The 20,139-nt window shown below is 44.1% G+C and overlaps 1 protein-coding gene across 1 annotated transcript in view; it reads left to right on the top strand.

The window, feature by feature from the left end:
• The window catches only part of LOC119162276 (phosrestin-2-like), an 838,310-nt gene that overhangs the window by 695,853 nt on the left and 122,318 nt on the right, over nucleotides 1-20,139 (top strand). Inside the window, exon 5 of the mRNA XM_075876569.1 lies at nucleotides 15,281-15,521. Within this exon, the coding sequence (XP_075732684.1) occupies nucleotides 15,281-15,521 (241 nt within the window). The remainder of the gene's footprint in view (nucleotides 1-15,280; nucleotides 15,522-20,139) is intronic.

Genomic DNA, 20,139 nt, shown 5'->3' with positions numbered 1-20,139 from the left:
CAAATCCCGGCTGCGGCAGCTGCATTTCCGATGGAGGCGGAAATGTTGTAGTCCCGTGTGCTCAGATTCTGGTGCACGTTAAAGAACCCCTGGTGGTCGAAATTTCCGCAGCCCTCCACTACGGCGTGTCTCATAATCATATGGTGGTTTTGGGACGTTAAATCCCACATATCAAGCAAATCAACAATTTTAATGTGTGTTGGCGTGTGGCGAAACAGAATTATTGAAAGACCGTGTGTGCCTGAAGATGCGTCTACAACTGAGATCATTATGAAGACGACGTGACGTACGTGAAGGAATTTCTATCGAGAGGCGACTGGACCACGAGTTGTAATGGTACTTATGGAAGAGGCATAGAAAGGTGACAGAGCAGCGGGAATGCAAGTTAGGAAGAACGGTATCGCGTTTGATTTGGGTGATGCAGTTACAGCGATTGTACTTTGAAGTTATAAAGAGGGCTCCACGATTTTGGATGGATTCCAGTTTATCTATTAGGTATTGTTGATGAGGAGACCAGACTGATGAAGCGTATTGTAATTGAGGGCGCACAAACGTCAGATAGGCCTGTTACGGATATAAAATGGAAAATAGTGTAGATGCAGGTGCGAAAATCCCAAAGTTCTGTTAGCTTTTGCGCATACCTTTTGGACGTGACTACACCTGGCAATATTAAAACGAAGATGAACGCCGATATATTTGTAAGTAGATGAATGGATAATTTCAGCAAAACAGACAGTGTAAAGTGAGGAAAAAAAGAGTTCTTACGGGTGAAAAAAAGTGTGCATCAATTAGATGTGTTAAGCGTCATTTGCCAGCGGTCACACCACTGATTATTTATGTCGAGGTCCTGTTGCAAACTTACATAGTTACATGACGAAGCTCCGACAAGCGATCGTCAAATCGTTCCAATTCTGCGATATATTGTGAGTGTCATCAGAGGTGTTCTGACAAGCATTGATACGCCAACTGCTAGGAACAGCCTACAAGTGCAGGACGCGTTGAGCCCAGTCCTTGCAAGCCTCCAGTAAAGCCATGGCCAACAATCCCAAGTTATTTTGACAAGACGTCAGAGAATCGTTGATTTTTCAGTGAAACGCAGGAGCTTCGTCAGTTATTTCATCTATATTTATTGCCTACCATGATTATATGTGAACCCAAATTATCGCACCCAATCAGACTATCCGGCTACGAGTCATTTTTCTCATCGAGTGACATTGAAAGTAGTAAGGTTTTTGTATTTATTCGTCAGGAGCTTACCTACGTCGTCCAGCCAGTGCAACCTCACGACGACAATCAGTGTGTGTGCTTAACTGCTAAAAATGGAAAGCTGACATTCGCACTCCTGGGTGTATATATGCCCTCATCAAGTCGATTCGACGCCAAGAAACTGGACGGCGTATTAAGGACACCTTCGTGTCCGTACGTTATTACCGGGGACTTCATTGCGCACCAACTTATCTGGGGAAACTCAAGGGTTAATTCAAGAGGACGATGTCTTGCATCATTGGTTTCCAACCATGATCTCGTCCTTCTAAATGACGCAAGCCTGAAGTTTTTGCGAGGCACCACATATAGTAGCTGCCTAAGATTTGTCTTTTGTGTCACGCCGATTCGCTACACAAGTAAAGTGGTTTTTGGACATTGAAACACGCGCAAACGACCACATCCCCATTTACCTAAAGATCAAAGGTATTTCGAAAACGTACCCATCTACCTCGACACGATGAATAGATAGGACTATGTTCAAAACTCAACTTGAAGATGCTTGTGAGCAAGGCCTCTCCTATGGTTTTCAGCAAGCAATTAAGGAAACTGCACATGTGGCTAGGCTCCCAATACTATACTCTCCGTAGTACTCTGAATTTGACTTTGAGATACAGAGACTGTGCAATCCGCTATCGCACCGAAAGAAGATATCGATGCACCAATTCTACAGACGATTTACGAGCATCCCGGCACATCCAAAAGAAGGTACTACGGTGCCTAGACAAATTAGGGACCTAGTGATGGAGGAAAATCTGGGCGTCGCTAGATCTTCATAAACGACTGTCTCAGCTATGGAGAACTGTGCGAAGCTTACGTTATGTTCAAGAGCAACGCGTTCCCTTCAGAGCCCTTGCACTTTTTCATCGCCGGCGTGAAACTGAGGTGGCAGAAGAGTTCTGCACTAGGATTATGGGCCAGAAAACGTACACTAGCCTACTTAGAGTGAACTAAATTCTTAACTCACAGGACCCACGCATGGATATACCGTTTACATCACAGGAATTTGATGCAATGCTCCTCCTATGTGATAGGTCGTCGTCGACTGGCCCGGCTGACATTTCTTACCGGATGTTGTGCCACCTTGGTGAATGGGCACTAGAAGCGCTCCTTAATATCTTTAACGAATCCTGACAAGCTGGCGTCGTTGCGCAAGATTGGAAGACTAGCCGCTTGGTACCGCTTTTTAAGCCTAGTGAATCTCCCCTGGACATTACCTCTTACCGACCAATCGCACTTTCAAGTTGTGTTAGAAAAGTAATCGAGAGAATGATCTTGTCCATACTTGAATGGTACCTTGAATACTACGAGATATATCTGAACGCTATGGCTGGTTTTCGCCGTCACCGATGTTTCATCGACAATGTTATAGATCTTGTGATGTATGTCCAGCGTCAAAAGGCATGTAAACGATTAACTGGGGCCATGTTCCTTGATATAAAAGGAGCATATGACAATCTTCATGACGCTATCCTCGAAACCATTAAGTCAGTGGGCCTAGGTGGGCAACTGTATTGTCGAACACACAGTTATTTACAAGGGCGGACCTTGTTTGCGAACACTGCAGATGGTCCAACCTCCAAACACCCCACGCATCATGGAGTTCCGCAAGGTGGCGTCTTGAGTCCAACCCTCTTCAACCTCGTTCTCATTGATTTTGTGGAATGACTGCCCTGTGTGGTCAAGCTATTTATGTACGCTGACGACATCTGCGTCTGGGCTTCTGGCGTGACAAGACCTCAAGTACGCGCAAGACTTCAGAAAGCTGCGACGTTGCACGTAAATGAACAGGGTCTGAAGATCTCACCAGCAAAATGCGCAATGATTGCTTTTAGTCGAAAGCCAATGAGATCATACGCTGTATCTATCGATGGCCAAGACATACCGCATGTCAGGACGCCCAGATTTCTAGGCGTATTCATTGATAGAGACCTCTGTTGGGGCCCACATGTGGCCCACTTGAAGAATAAGCTGACGGACATTGCCAACTTATTCAAGTATCTTGGAGGGAAAACGATGGGGACTTCAGTACATGAAATGATGCAGTTGTACACGACGCTTTTTCTCGGCTATTTGCGATACAGCTTCCCTGTGTTGACAAATACCTGCCGTACCAGCATTCTCACTCTCGAAGGCATCCAGACTATGGCTCTGCGAGTTCGTCTGGGGCTACCGCGATGTTCGTCAACAGCTGAGACAATTGATATCGCAAATGACTACCCGCTCAAGACGCATATTGTAATGGAAGTGCTCAGAGCACACGTGAGGCATCTTACTCGCACCCCTGCCCGTCATCTAGCCTCACTGCCAGAAGACCGACCTTGTGCCTCATTTTGCAAGACAGTCTTGACATATCGTACATGCATACCCATGGAATATACAACTCTGTCCAGAATTGAAGCTCCCCCATGGTGTATGACTCATCCACATGTTGAACTTACAGTTCCAGGCATACGGTCAAAAGTTGGGCTCTCATCTCCAGCGCTAAAGTAGCTCTCTCTTTTCTTGTTGTATGAGAAGTACAGTGAGCATAACCATTTATATACTGAAGCTTGTACTAAAGCAAATGGGTCTGCAGGGTCGGTGCTCTTTCCTCCAACAGCGACAACGACGAAGATTCGGTTATCTCACCAGACGTCATCGACAGCTGCGGAACTTGCCGCTCTACGTAGTGCAGTTAAAGTTAATAAACAACAAGAAGCCAAGAAATGGAGCGTGTTCATGGACTCCAAAGCAGCACTACAGTGTTTGGTGTTCGCCTTACGCCGGGGACCTCATGAACAACTAGTGTTGGAAATTAGAGAGTTACTTCACCACCTATTCGACGAAGCACACGAAATCACGTTTCAGTGGCTTCCAAGCCACTGCGGCATATTTGGCAATGAACATTCCGATGCAGCTGCTTGATCAGCACACGAAGATTGTGAAGAAGAAAAATCATTCCATTTTCCAGGACTGATGCTGCAATGAAAATCTGAAAAATCGCTAATGAAGAAGTAAAATCCCAGTGAAACGCTGAGTGCTTACGGCACACGCGACTGCATAGGCTGGACACGTCTCATCTACTTCGGCCTCCGTCCAGACTATCTCGACTTGAGACAACGGTGCTTTGTCGACTGTGGCTTGGTGTCGCTTTCACCAAAGCTTTCGCCTTCTAAATCGGCATTGAAGACTGTGCTGCTTGCGACCAATGCGGCAGAGATGAAATGATAGATCACGTTCTCTGTCACTGCCCTCGTTACAGCGTGCAAAGACGGCAGCTAGCTGCTGCGTTAGCTCGTCTTGGTGAGAGACCCTTGTCAGAGCAGTCAGTGCGTGAAAGGGGACAAAATCTCACTTCGCACAGGAAATCAGTGAAGGCCTTATTGAACTTTTTGCGTGGTAGTGGTCTATTCAATAGACTTTAGCACCCCAGCTCACTTTTTTATCTTTTCTCTTTCATGCATCTAGTTCACTCTTCGCTTTCTTTCCCATCTTTATTCCCATTCTTCCTTAACTAAGAGCAGGGTAGCAAACCGGATGTCCAATTTCTGGTTAACCTCCCTGCCTTTCCCTCATTTTATTCTCTTTCTCTTCAATCTACGTGACTATTTTCACAGTGCCCTTGGTTTTGTAATTATTGTATTCGCCATCACCAGTACTGAGGTGGTATTCGGTCCGTATTGCAGTTTGTTGGACCCTCTAAACCACTTGGATCAGGCCGTTCTGACTTCCATATAGAGCAAGTGATAACTGCGTGTTCGGCTTCGTAACGAGCGGTTCACAATAATTTGTGAACTGGAAAGCTTGTATGGCCATTCACTTTTTATCAAATTTGGAACACTGCCACAGTGAGTGCACGGTGAAGGTCGGCGTGGCAGCGCAGCCCGCCTTGATTGCACGTAACTGTCGCAATAGCCGGTGTTCGCCATTTGCTAATGAGCATGGTGTGTCTGAAGAATTTGCGTAGACGTTATTAAAGAAGACTTCTTGAGAGTGTGAAAGCGAACACTTGCTGGAAAATGGGACTAGTGGTGTAACAAATTTTTTACTAGCATGACGTAGGGACTTGTGCACGTAGTGCATTATTGTGGCTATCGAGGGAGTCATTTGACTCAAGAGCTCATACGGAATTCTAGTTATCCTGAACAGACGTGTTGGTGCATGAGGACAGACAGAAATGTATTGTGTAGGAAGACAGCGTTTATTTTATTGTAATTTGCATTGCTATAATCCCTGATTACCTTACACTCTGCACCTGTAAAGGTTAGTGGGATATTCATTGAAAACTATAGAATGTTGTGATCACTAAAGCTATCTAATATGGGCTATACGGAACCTATGGTATGTGACTATGTTGCGAGAATGAGATCTGAATATTCTCACGAGTGCACTCGAAACAAGCGGGGTGATATTGAAGCCAATATTCAGCTCAGTGAATTCACATGACGAGCTGCACGATGAAGACATGCATGACCAGTGAATGATAAGAAAATCAAAATCACCAATTAAGTAAATTTTTGCGGGTGAAAAACAGATAAAGAACCCTGGAAATACTTTTGTGAAGCTCGGATACGAAAAGACGGTCAGAAGAAGGTGGGCGATAACATACGCCCATCAATAATTTTGCATGCAAGCTTCTTCAAATGACGGGTATTTAGGTCAATGCCGTATTCGTAAACACAGGAAAATGTTATGAAGACTACTTGCGCAAGCTTGTTGGTGTTTAGCTCTGCGAGAACAGTGGGGATTATATTATATCAGTGCTCTTGCTTACATAACCACACAAAAAAATAAACTCTTTCGCGGTGAGACAAGGAAATAATTGTGTGGGGTTCGACAAAATTGTTCGTACGTCTCTTCATCTCCTTGTTCAACAGAGGCCGCAGATTTAATGCCGGTTATTATTGACACTTACGGACGTGATTAAAACCGGTAATCAATGCCAAGTCTGTGACGCTGGGCATTCGGACTTCATTGAAACATTAATCAGGCGACCACAAACCTACCCTTACTTGGGTGACAAAAGCTCATATTTTTCAACGACGTGTGCAATGTGTAAAACAGCGTGAGTAATGCCCGTTCTCAGAGCCTGTAAAGATGCCGCTGGTTTAGCCTCGTCCGGTGTCTCTAACCTGCTGTGTAACGAATACCAATGAAAGATTTTTCTAAACGTTGAGGCTCCTCTGAACATGCTGAACATGAGAGGGAAATAATACCATGTTCGCCGATTTCTTCGCCGTGAAATGCGATAACCCTGATGGGCGAGTCTAGTGCAGAAAAAGTGAAAGGGACACAAAGAAAGAGAAAGAAAGAGATAGTCTTGGCCAAAAAAACGTCATGGCGAGGTGCTACTCTAATGACCTGAAGGCGAGCGCCGTAAACTCTAGGCTATACAGGCTTTCTTGTTCGTTATTTTAGACTATCAAGGTAGGCTAACATAGCATATTGTAACCTTGTATAGTATCGAATAACGACAGAGTGGTAAACGAAAGTGAGGACAGATGCGAGAGTGGTAAGGGAAGGAGGAGTGGAGATTAAGTGCACAGGAAGAGAGAAAAACAAAGAGACAAAAAGCGAAAATAAGAAGAAATCTTGAAAACGACTGAAGAGAAAATCACTACAGAGTTATAGGGAAAAAATTTTGAGAAATAAAGTAAAAGAGACAAAAAAATACAAAGAGAGATGAACACACGACGTTAAAAGGAGCCAATTCAGAGGGTGAAATTTTAGCCAAGCCCGGACCAGTTAGATGCCCACACGCTCTGCTGTGAAGTGCCCTGCGTGACTAAGTGTGAGCTGTGCTAATTTTTTTGTACTTTAGTTTCAACTGTGCTTAAGTAGAGTGTAAATGAAAGATGAAGCCAGTGGATCTATTTTGCCTGAGCCAGTTTTTCTTTTCGCCTTTCATTTGCATTCTTGTGGTCATAAAAGCGCTATACATTTTTTTAATATATAACATACCATTCATTCTAATTTTAAGATAGCCCTTGTTCTAAAAAATACCTCGATAGCATAAGTAGCTGGTAAATAAAAATTAACGCCTCTAAAAGAAAAGTTACAACTTTTACGAATGAATTCTTATCTGATAAATGCAATGGCAATAGAACACGTTTTATCAATAATGTACTTATGTGTCCATGCACCTTTCCACTGACCTCTCATGGAGTGCCCACATTGACGCAATCACATCTAAAACATCTAAAATACTTCGATTCATTAGACACCAATTACATGAAGCTAACTTTAAGACAAAACTTACAGCATGCACCTCACTTTTCGGTCTAAAATAAAATATGCCTCATTAATTTGGAACCCAGATCAAATATACTTAATTAGCAAACTTGAGTCCATCCAAAATAAAGCTGCCTGATTCATAACCCAAAACTATTTTCGTGATTCGAGCATCAATAATATCAAAGCATTATTGAGCCTCTTATTACTAGAAAAAAACAAGATTGCTGGCCCGGCTATCCAATTTTCACAAAATTTATCATAATGATTAGTCGATTGCCAGCACTTACATATTACCTGCCCATCGCTATTTTCCGCACCTAGACCACCTCTTGAACGTTTTAGTTCCATGTGCACGTACTAACATCTTATATAACTCGCCTCTATTGTTCGCACTCTGTCTTTGGAACGATTTACCACACGGTGTTGTGTCTGTAAAAAAATGACGACGCGTTCATAGAAGTGTTAAAAAAGTTAATTTAATTGTATGAAAAAGGTAATCTGTATGTCGAAACCGTGTGAATTATTTTGTGCGCGATAGTGTTTTCTTGTTACTTGCTCTGTTTATGCCGCTGTTACTGTATATTTGTTCCAATGTAACTTCACTCCCAGCCTGTTTACTGTAACCCCCCCCCCCGCCTATGTAATGCCCGGCAAGGGTGTTTATGGCATGTAAATAAAAAAAAGAAAACGCTCTTTTTCAACACACTATACTTGTTGAAGGATGGAAATTAAAATGTTGAGTTTGCCTGCTGCGTATCGTATAAAAGTATTCAAAACGTGAAGCAAAGAAAATTTGACCCAGTCAGGTTCAACCGAACAATCGAGAGAAACACGGTACATCCCTCCAGGGCAAAAAAGTTGGGCTACTTTTGACAGCCGCCGTCTGAGAAGCTTAATTGAGAGGCCACGTCTAGTAGAAGGCCAAAGCGGCCTGACGCACTCCAATGGGCTTCGCAACGCCACTAGATCTAAGTAAAAGAAAATGAAGTTACCCTCCAGGAATGATTTTGTTTTTCAGCGCACATTTATTGTAAATTTTTCACCAAATTTTCCTTCTTTATTATTATTTTTTCTCCTGCCCTGTTGACCTAGGTCACCTAGGACTCTGACATTTCCTAAACGTGTGAATACACTGTCATGAGTATAGTTTAATTTGCGTTTTTTTTTACTTTCTGAGAAAGTTTGGCTTTCATAGACTTGCCCTTGGTGCCAAATAAATCAGAAGTACATTCTTGGGAACTCAGAAATTTTTCTGCAGTCACTTTTACGTTTGCCTGAAGCTAAATTAAGGTATGCTACGTCCGTCGCGCTCCACTAATACAATTCAGTTTATGACCGTGTTGGTTTGTGTGTGCGTCTTTGCTGGACTTGCTGATATACGACAGATTTTATTTTTTGCGCAATGCGTCATGCGTAGCTTGGCTTTTACTGCAGGCCACCGTTGCTGCTACTGAGATTGTTGGTATCTCAGCAAGTACACGTTTGTTGATACTTCTTTGTATCTTACATCACCTGTTCCAGGTAGCACGATCTAGTACTTCAACTGCATTATTCATACGAAAGATGTTACTTGCCCCAGATATGAAAATGCATAATAAAGGGACTAACAACTGATTTCTTCCGACCCAGTTTTTTCTGGCGTGACAGAAAGCTTACCCTTCGTTGTGTTCGTAGCTGCAGTAATTAATCTCAGAAGCATGTAGTTATCTTATAGGCAATATTTTTTTTATTTGGAAGCTCTGAGCACGGATGAGCCCTTTTGTCCAGCAACGCTAAGAATCTATAGTGATGCTGGTAGGACTTCTAGCGACTTGTGCGCGCTGTCGTTCTGCTTTCGCAGGAGTTCCTGTAACTATGCTTAACCACGTTTATTCTAAGCTTTACAATCATTTTTTAAATAACAAGCCGTTGCAATGAGACGATGTGACTTTCACAGCTTCTCAGTATTTGTACCATGTTGCGTGCGCCTGCGTCCAAGATTGTTGCGCTTGTGTCCTAGATGGCTTGTCTTGTCTTCATTACTTTCTCGACACACGAGCCAAGCCAAGTCACCGAAAGCGTCAATGCGCGTTTGCGCGGCCATATTGACTAGCAATATACGTGTCACACACAGGTCCCGTTAATTAGGGAGGCGATCGCCGGGCTAATTCCAAGGGCCGAAATATCGGCCCCCCGAACCGCACCACAAAAGCATGGACAATTTAGAAGTGGTCCTTTTTTTGGCGCGCCAGCGGACGCCGGCTGTGATCCAAAGAACAAGTCAGAGCCGAGAGTTGATAAACAAACAAAATTATATTCTCAATAAGGGCAGATCGATACAATACACAAGAATGCACACTCCACAATAGTTGCATACAATATGTCACCAATCAAACAACGTACTACACAGTACAATCAGCCACACTCGAAACAACGGACACAGACAACAATACGCACTACAATGCAGTCGCATGCATTGAACAACCAAGACACTTAAAGACTAAAGAGATAGAAAACCTATTCAGTCCAAAGCTCTTGGAACCAAAGTCTAGATGATACTCTTCCGAGAATCACTCACTCAAAGTCCAGCGTTGTTGTAGTTCCGCAGCCCCTGAAGTTTCTCTTCCAGGAAACCTTGCGTCTTCACTTGGCCACTCTCCAAGCTTCAACCTTCCTTGTCGGAAACACGTCGGCTTAACACACGCAGCTGTTGCCACGCGTCTTCGCTCGATAGCGGTAGACACACGCTCTTGCCTGTAGCTCGAGCCTTCACCCCTCAGGTGGAAATCCTCTTCATCTCCTGCTTTGTCCCTACGGACAAAACCTTCGCCGACTACACGGCGGAATCCCTACGCGCTCTGGCGCTAACTTCCGTCTTCTCCTCCGAAGTTTCTCTTCCAGGACACCTCACGTCTTCTCCTGCTATGTCCCTACGGACAAAACCTTCGCCGACTACACGGCGGGATACCCTACGCGCTCTGGCGCTAACTTCCGTCTTCTCCTCATCTCTCATCTCCGCTGCTCGGTTAAATACCTTCTGCGCGAGATTCCAGAAGGTTCTCGTCATTTCGTCGGCGCGATACGCAGCGAAGGCTGGGGAGAGGGCGAGACGGTTGGAATGCCCTCCGCGATGGATGACTCAACCCGGCGTGACCACGCCTCTTTCGTTCTAGAAATTTCGCGGGCTTGCTCGGCCGCCGACGTGGGGTGAGGAGGTTCGTCGGCGAAGCCACGCTTCCGAGGGGAGAGCGCCCGCCCGGGGAGCCTTGGATGTTTGTTTTCTTTTTTTCTTTTTTTTGACCTCCTGGCGTCTCTCCCGCGCGTTATCGCAAGAATTTGGCGGCGCGCCCATTTTTAGCGCTCGTTCCGTGACAACACGTCACATCTGAGACAAATTCTAACTAGAAAATTTACGTCACTCTGAAATCATAGCGACCCGGAAGCTGCGTTCGTGTTTTTATGAGCACGCAGGCAAGTTGCTCAAGAGGCGCGGACGAGCATGGGATGAATACGTCTTGCGAATGCAGCGCAACTTTAATGCGTACTACTAACGCAGGCCTACATGTACAGTTTTAAGGAGTCATATCTTTTACTATAATGCAGCAAATAATAGTTCAATGCTAACAGAAAAATTGTTCACTGCATACACTATTTTGCAGTCTCTGACAGGCCAGCTCGGATAATTCAAGTTTCAGCCACGAGGTGGCGTTACAGGCTATCTTCGCGATTTTCAATGAAGAAATAAAATTTAACTCCACCTTTCCGAGAAAATTATGGTTGGTTTCAGTCACTATATAGAGACTATCTTTCCTTCCATGCAGTCATTTTATTTCATGTTCTGGGCAGTTGTCGGTCTCTAACGCAAAAACGCACAACTAAGTATATGTCACGGACGGTGGTGCAGCCAGGGGGCACCACATGTGGCCCGTGCCTCTCCCCACAAAACAACTGAAATATTTTGTCGTGGTATACAGAAAGAAAAATGGCTATTTCAAAGATTTGAACCCCTTCCCGAAAAATATTTCTGCCTCCGCCCATGGACATGGATGAATATGTCGCAATCTGTTATAAGTGGTAGGCCTAACTGCGATGTGCGTAGCTGCAGGAGGTGAGAATATGCGATTGCAACTTGTTTACTCATTCTGCTTCGAAGCGCTATACCTAAGATAAACAACTCGGGGAGTAATAGGTGCTTCCCCACTGCGTCATACATTTTTCTTTTTTTAAGACCACATAACGTTAAACGCACATAAATGAAGCCAACAAGGTGCTATATTCCCAGACAACTTTTTTTTTTCGGAACGCAGTCACGGCTACAGTGATATACCGCACGTATCCTACCCACTCGCCGAATTTCGTGCCGACCAGTTGTGCCCCCGTGATCTCCGACGACAGCGCAGCTCTGGCCGACTGGCTTGCCCTACGCCATCTCCTGACGCCGACAAGAGCTCTCGCTGAGTGGTACCCCGTCCTCGGACTTCTGCGACCGCGTCCATCTTTCCAATCTTCTCTCTACTTCCGTATCTGGCTGTCCCTGCGCCTCTCTCTCGTTCTGCTCCTCTCTCTATCTCTATACCTTTATTTCCATTTTTTTTGCATTCTTACCCCCAGCTTTCGTTACGTACTGTTGAGGTATCCTCCCCCTGAGGAGGCAGTTACGGGCTCGCATTTATCTTCTTTTTATTCAAGAATAAGCTCTTCAAGCATTGAGTGTAGTCCGACAATTTTGTCGTTATTTTTTTGTGAGATAAGAAAAATACCACCTTAAATTTTCGCACGTAGCTCTTGAGACAGGATGCAGCTCACATCAGTAAGATTTTCGTATTTGTTTTAATTTATACGTTGTCACTTCGCCTTTTTGCACGAATTCGCAAGCCGTGTCTTTTACGTGTATCCCTAACGCCAAGTGGCATCGCGGTCAATACGAAACGCTGATCGCGCGCAGCCATCCCTTTCCATACCAGTACGGAACGCGTGCCATATCGGACTACTTCGCGTAGTAGTATACCCGTGCAGAAGCCCCGTCCCCGTAGCTTTCCCTTCATTGCCAAGAAAGGTTGTCCGCGATTATAGCAAATGCAGAGGGGCGTCGTATATACGTTTGTTTTTTGTGTTTTTATGATGCTAAGGGTACTCTTTCCGCCTTCTAAACCTTGAGGTATTTCATCTGAGACTCCTGGTACACCACGAACGCACGGCTACACATCCACTTTGGAGCTCTGTGCACGAACACGTGGCCTTCAGTGGGGTGTATATAATTTCTCGTTGTTTGCAAGAGCATAGCTTGAAAAGCTCCCTGAGACCAGTGCACCTGGTGCGTGGGCAAAAAAGATGAGGCAAACGACAACTGAACCACTGATACTGAAGTTAATATACGATCGCCGTTCGTTAGTGGTTAATATCCTTTCGTAAGTATCTGATTGCGACCCCACCAAAAATTATAGGTGCATTAAGTGGAGACCTAAGCCGAGTATTGTTAAGAAAAATTCGCCTGTACGTCTCATGCGTGTTAACAATGCCAATGCGAAAGCATATTGAGAACTCGCTTGAAGGCTGTTTCACAATTTTGTTCCTGCTACTTCCGTCATCTTTATTAGTGACCCTAATTTTAGTTACTTGAATTACGCTATTTTAATTTGTCTATCTTCTCCGTATTCAGTGAGATTCTATTCACTCGTCACCAATGATGATAAAATTATGATGTAGGAAAGTGAATGTACACGAGTACAGAATTCCCTCAACTTAGTTCCGGCAAAAAAAATGGAGTCGCTTATGCATCCTGCACTTGATAAATTGTCACAAACGCGTGCTTCACCAAGCAAGCAACTGCCGCCTTCAAACGACAGCACACAATTACGGCGTCAACACAACCCGCACCTCGACGACAGCAACAATCACTTCTTGAAAGCACACCCCCTAGGGAGAAAAAAAGCAGTCGAGACAGCAAGCTCTCACGCCAAGACCGCAATCGTCAAGAATCGAGACACGATTCCATGTTGAGCAAAGCCGCCGCAGTAGACGCGCCTGCAGTACCGAGAAGAACATTCATCAGAAAACTCACTCTTTTTTTTTGCTCAAGCCTCCGCTGTGTGGTGAGCAGATGAGTCACGTCGAAAATTCGCGAACCCGTGCGGACTCAAAATAAGCGCAGGGCGACAGTAGTTCTTGGGTCAGGGAAAAAGGAAGTGTATGGTTCGGTCTGCCAGTGAGGACGGCTTAAGTTATAGTGTAGTGCCGTCAGTCGGTCTTTGAAGGGCTGAGAAATTACGCCGTGCGATCAGTGAATTGTTTTGGAGAGTGTCACCGAAGAGAGATATGCGATCACTAAATGCCTCAGAGGAACCGCTTGGTCAGCGCTTTGATCTACACAAAGGTACTCGTCGAGCCAATGAATATACAAATACTCTAAATACTTTTGGATATTATCGAGTGCTTCTGTTTGAGCTTGACTGAATTGTTTCTTCTCCGTTGCTGTTAAACGCACCTGAGTTCTATGGTGATTGAATCAGCGAAGTCTCTATGCATGTGTGATGTTTGTACTGCCTTCACTTAGAATGTATTGTTTTTGCGTTATCAACTCTTTGCTCTGACTCGGTCTTTGGATCACAACCACCTACGTTCACTGGGGCGCTAAAAGGATATGCTCTTGAATGGGCCAATATGCCAGCCCTAGGAATATGCCTGGTGATTGCCTCCCATAAACAGGGTTTTGACGGGTGGGCACTATGTCTGCGCTGACGGCACCCAAAACGAGTATCTTCTTCATATTTAAGGCAACCAACTATTAGCAGATAAATTTAATCAAATTCAGTTAATGCTTAGCTTTTTTCAGCGGAGAGGGAAGGAGATGCCACACAAGACGCGCTGCATTGAACAGCTTGAAGGCGTGGTTGTCCCTTTTGCCCTTTGTGGATAGATGCGGACATGGTACAGTTGAGATTATTTGCACAATGTTAATACAGGTGCAGAACACTGCGCATCGGTAAAACAAAAATCTGAACGTTTGTCATGTAGACGCTTCAAACAGAGGAAAAAAACAGTAATTAACAAAATACAATTTTGTAGTGGATTAATACATATTAAAACGAAAGTATAAACCATTTTAAAGTCACCATATGGAACGATTGCCATCAAGACGTGTGAAATTGAAATTTTTATTAATATTCTTGGAATACATCTTGAAAAGCATTTATGGTAGTAATAGTCGAATAAATCGCACTGTTTAACGCTAATTCACCGAGTGTTTGAAGGGTGAAGTGTAGCTTCTACTCTCGATAACGCTACCCATTGATAATTAAGGTGTCATAATCGCCGTCGTTCAGTCATAATCGTCACATTATTGCAGTCGCATACTTCTCGTTACAAAATTGTACGCGCATCACACACGTGTTCGTTATGCCCTCACCGTCTCAGTATTGTATCTGGTGGTATAATATTGTATTTACAATTATTCATACAACTTTTTTCAAAGTATAGTCACACAGAGGTGCTTCCGAATCCATGTGTTTAGCTTAATTCTTAAATGAGAAAATATGCGTGCATTTTGGTGTGACATTTGCCATCCTTTTTATTATAACAATGTCATAAACATGCACATCAATGAGAAGTTGTTGGGCGAGGTGGAGATTACGTAACACGGTGAATTTATCGCTACAAAACACGTACACATGTGAGAGACAGATAATAAATAGGCGCCTGTCTGTCGTATGTCTCTCACCTGTGTACGCTTTTTGCAGCACTAAAATAATCATGTTGTGTAGATTAACTTCGTAAGCCTTGGTAGTCAATTGCCTGGGTAAACAATGCGCTCATGGTAATGCAGGGTGTACAAGAAGCAGAGTCCCAACAGCCGACTGACGCTGTACCTGAGCACACGAGAGTTCGTGCACGCGCCAAGCCAGGCCAGTGTGAGTGCCATAGATGGCGTCGTGCTAGTGGACCCAACATACCTCAAAGATCGGCGCGTCTACGCCATGGTGCTGCTTACATTTCGCTATGGACGAGAAGACGAGGAGGTCATGGGACTCAAGTTCTTTACCGAGGCCATTCTGGACTTTAAGCAGGTATTTATATCGGCAATCCAACGACATTCTGAATTTTTCTCGGAGTGCCTGTTTCATGAAAAATGCCTTCTTGGGAAAATGTTTGTTTAATTCTCCAAGGAATATATGTATATACACTTATGTGTTACCTTCAGGCTCCACTGTCCTCAAAGACATCATGCGAGAAGAAAAAAAAAGGACGATTACATTTAACTTTTAAAAGTGCATGGGGTGTTGCTATCGAAGGCCAATCGTTTGTTTTTTATTAATTTTATGTGGGGTTTAATGGCCTGAAACCACGATATGAATAATAAAAACACCACAGTGGTGGACTCCGGCAATTTTGACCACCTGGGGTTCTTTACCGTGCACCCTAATCTGAGCACATGGGCCTACAGCATTTCCGCCTCCATCAGACAATCAGCCGCCGCTGCCAATTTTTTAGGTATGTGACAGCGAATCTTTTATAACACTCCAGTTTCCGAGGAGATTTTATACTAGTTGTCACAGATGATCAAGTAGCAAAGCGACACAACCTAAGCGCTCACTCGTAATCAGACCAAGAATAAGAAGTTGCATTAATCAACTCTTAGCACGTTGATCTGTCGACTGAGATCCGAGCTGGTCGGCTCGTGTAAAGGACGTTGCTATGAGTTCGTCAGAAGAGTTTTTGCATGAAAGAGCGCGGGTGACGTGTCACACACACAAAAAAAAATCCTTAAATCTTGTAGTACGCAACGATGATGACCACGTGATGGCATGAAGCTTCAGCTTATAATGAGGTCATTTTAAAATATAGCAATCTACAGAGATTATGGCTACAGCCAGCTACAAAGATTATGAGAATGACAGCGGCCGCCAGGGATGAAGCTTCCCACGCAGGACAGCGCGGTCAGTTTCAAGCACGCCGAAGTAGACTTTGTCGCTCACAAAGGCTTATTGCATGCTTAAGATGTAGGGTCGACAAGCTGTCGAACAAGGAATATCGCCGGTAACAACGCCCTGACGAGAGAAATTGACTTCTTCGAACACTTCATCAGAGAAAAAAGCCCCCTAGTTGAATTGTTCGCTCAAGTTACACCTTTCTTGGATGATTTCTCAACGCATGTTCTTTATCATCACAGAACGTGTTGCTTATTTGGACGTTTGACATTAGGAGTTTCATAGAAAACTCTTGTTTGGGTGTTCGGTGTTTTAAACCTTTTGTTTGAGGTCAGAAAGAGGGAAAGAGAGAGAAATGTTTAATGCAATGCTGGTAAAGTATTAGCTTGGCTATGTGTCTCGCATGCTACTGCAGTTGCTATTGCAGTGATTGCTATGATATCTGCACTCATCATCCCTTAGCACGTACAGCTACACACACACACACACACACACACACACACACACACACACACACACTCACACAGACTACACTCTTTACAAAGTCGCGTTCCGTCTCGTGGCCCGCAAGAAAGACATAAGTGAGTTTGTGTCAAGTAATGCATGGTTCTTGCTTTGTTATACGGGCCGGATATGTCGCAACTCCAAGTTGGTGTTACATATATGCATACGCAAACTTCTTGGCACCTTTCTGCAGTGTCCTCTCTATCCTCCTTTGCCTTCATGTGCTATACGCTTAGGTGTCTGGATAACTTGAGTGTCTCCTATTTATACTGGCCGTATAGTAAAAGAGTTTCATCAGCTAAGAAATCATACATTGTCAATTTCACTAATATTTCTGAAGAGTCAGCTATTATTATTTGGGTAGCAGCGGTCTACAGCTGAAAAACCTAGCCTGCTGAACGCACGTAGTGTAGGCGCTGGCAGGGTCTCTTATGAATACAATCCTGCACCGCAGTGTAGAACAGTATACTTGGGAAGTAGAGCCAAAATTCATGCGCCCATTTTACAGCAGCATTTAGCACTCATAAACACATAAGATTGCGATGCAAGTGGCCAATTCCTGAATAATAAGGACTTGATAGAACTATTCATAGTGGCACTTTTCAGCCTGAGTGAATACTCAAATTAAGCATAAGTTGCATTGTCTGCTGTAGCTGCCGCTTGTTTTGCTCGGATGGTGATGGCAACCAAGAGGGTAAGATATTACACAGGTAGAGGAGGTCCTTATAGGGTTAGCTCTCAAGCAATGCGTTTCTAACGTAATTATTACCAATTCTCGAAAAGCTTGCGCCAGCTACTTGGCAGGGGAAATGTCATAACTTGCCTACGAAATACTGCGTGCGAGCACGAGAATCGCCCTCCTCCCTTTTTAAACGCGTGGTATGGACTCCATGTTATAAGGGACTTCGAGGGAATGACCCGAGTGTTCATTCCCCGGGCACCTCATTCGAGCTCTGTGAACTAGACCCTGCAACCACCGTTGCTCAGGTACAAGGAAATTGTACAGTACTATCGCTCCCATCGTCGCCGAGGGTCTGGATAAGGCGAGAGAAAGATTTCTACGCCGCGGCTCCAAACAAACGCGTTGCTATGTTCGGTCATATTTTAATATTTTGACCCGAAAGTTACTGCGAGCAGACAGCCGATTTATTCCGCATGGTGTGGGCTTGCCAGCTGACTTGGAGGCCACGCTGCTTAGCTGCTCCGATCTCGGGGTCCAACGTGTCCTGGTTACTTAAGCAAAGGTAGCAGTATTGTCCAATAACGTCCCGGACTCCGCACGTCACCTAGAACCTAACGAGCCCTTTGCGAGGACTCGTACGCTCTCTTGTATGATAATGTTTTACAGCGAAAGCTGCCATAAGATCAGAACATAGATCACGCGTGGCGCCGTAGTTGTCCGCTGCCACCGTGGCCGTTGTTCATAACTAGTATCAAAAACGCAGTAGATAAAAATCACCTATGATACAATGGGATTCGAATCCATATACGCTGCGTACGAGCCCAGAATTCCATCACTGAGCCACGCCACTGCTTGGAACTCATTTAAACTGGACTTAGGCAGGCTTGAGGTCGGGAAAGAAATCGTGTTATCATGAGTAATACAGAGTTTTAAAACATCAAAGGAACAGCAAGGCGTAATACAATGCGAATTGCATAACGAGTTGGTCGTTCGATTATCCAATTCCTTAGAAAACTTGTTTTGATCACTTAATAATTGTGGCGCATACCCCCTTCCGAATAATTAATCATCTCCATGAACCACTGCATAAAAAATTCCACCAATTTCTAACAAGTGTGCAGCGGATACCACGCTTCTCCAAAAAATGAAGAGGAATAGCTTAGTGATTGCTAGCCTATATATATATATATATATATATATATATATATATATATATATATATATATATATATATATATATGTATATATATATATGTATATATATATATAGTACAGAAAAAATACGATTATTTATAGCGTAGTGGGTACCCAGCAGTCTGCTCGTAGCAGTTTTTCATTTGACAGAACAGTCAATGATTGCGGAGCATTGCCCAATATATATATATATATATATATATATATATATATATATATAGTACAGAAAAAATACGATTATTTATAGCGTAGTGGGTACCCAGCAGTCTGCTCGTAGCAGTTTTTCATTTGACAGAACAGTCAATGATTGCGGAGCATTGCCCATTTCGCTGCCTTCATGTCTGTGCTATAGTTTAGTCACTGTAAGCGATAAGGTAAAAGGAAACGGGCTCTTTTCTCTTTATTACGAATCTGACATTTGCTTTTACTGGTGACTGGTGTTTTTTAAGCCTGGCTTTGTTGTCTAAAGTGTATATTCCTAGACAGTTAAAAACTTGTTTTTTTTCTTGCGACTGCCCCATAAAGACCCAGAAAAAATTAACTTTACTATTGAATATTTAATGGCGTAATTCTCAACGCATTTTATTTTTTTTTCTCGCGTCAGTGCCACTATTTTTTTGTTCGCTGTTAGACATGGTGTCGGCCGCCATCATTGGGGTGCACCCAGATGCCAGTGAGACTATAACTACCTCATAAACAGTGAAGGTGCAGTCGGGCCAAAAATGGCAGTCATTGTGGTGTGATGCATGCTATCTCGTATTCCCAAACCATGCAATATAGAGCAGCACACAACGGGCTACTGCTCGCGACGACTGTGCTATATCGTAGTCGGGAAGCCGGTGTATAATGACACTTGTGTAATCGCATTCCAACCCGTACGGCTCGTTCAGTTCCCGAGCGACGCTTCCGCACCCTCGTCCCATGGAGCGCAGTGCAAGAGAGGTGGGGGCCGCATTCCATGGCGAGATGCAATACGACCGTGGGATGTGTTCTTGCGTGCTAAGCTAGAGAAAGGAGGACACCACAAGTTTCGCTGCATGCCCTCTAGCGAAATTGTTTTTAAACATTTTCCAAGGACAAGGAATTATTGTCTCCTTATTACGCATTATTGTGCTGTTCATCTCCACTTGCAACCGACGAGGATGGGCAACAGTTCTAAAAGCGGGTGTGACACACATTGCGAGATGTAAGCGAGCATTTGAAAGACCTTTACACCGACACTGAGCTGCTGTGCGCACACGCGTTGCGCAGCCTCGTCGGATACGCGAACATATATGGCTGCTTGCAGCTATACATGTTCTATATAGCTGCAACTTATTTAGATGCAAGAACGTCAATGTCGCGCATAAGTCGAGACGTGGATAGTTTCTCAACTGA

The sequence above is a fragment of the Rhipicephalus microplus genome, chromosome X (assembly GCF_043290135.1).
Source record: "Rhipicephalus microplus isolate Deutch F79 chromosome X, USDA_Rmic, whole genome shotgun sequence".
Lineage (NCBI taxonomy): Eukaryota > Metazoa > Arthropoda > Arachnida > Ixodida > Ixodidae > Rhipicephalus > Rhipicephalus microplus.
The sequence above is the reverse complement of the archived record's forward strand: the minus strand, read 5'-3'. Positions and strand labels throughout refer to the sequence as shown.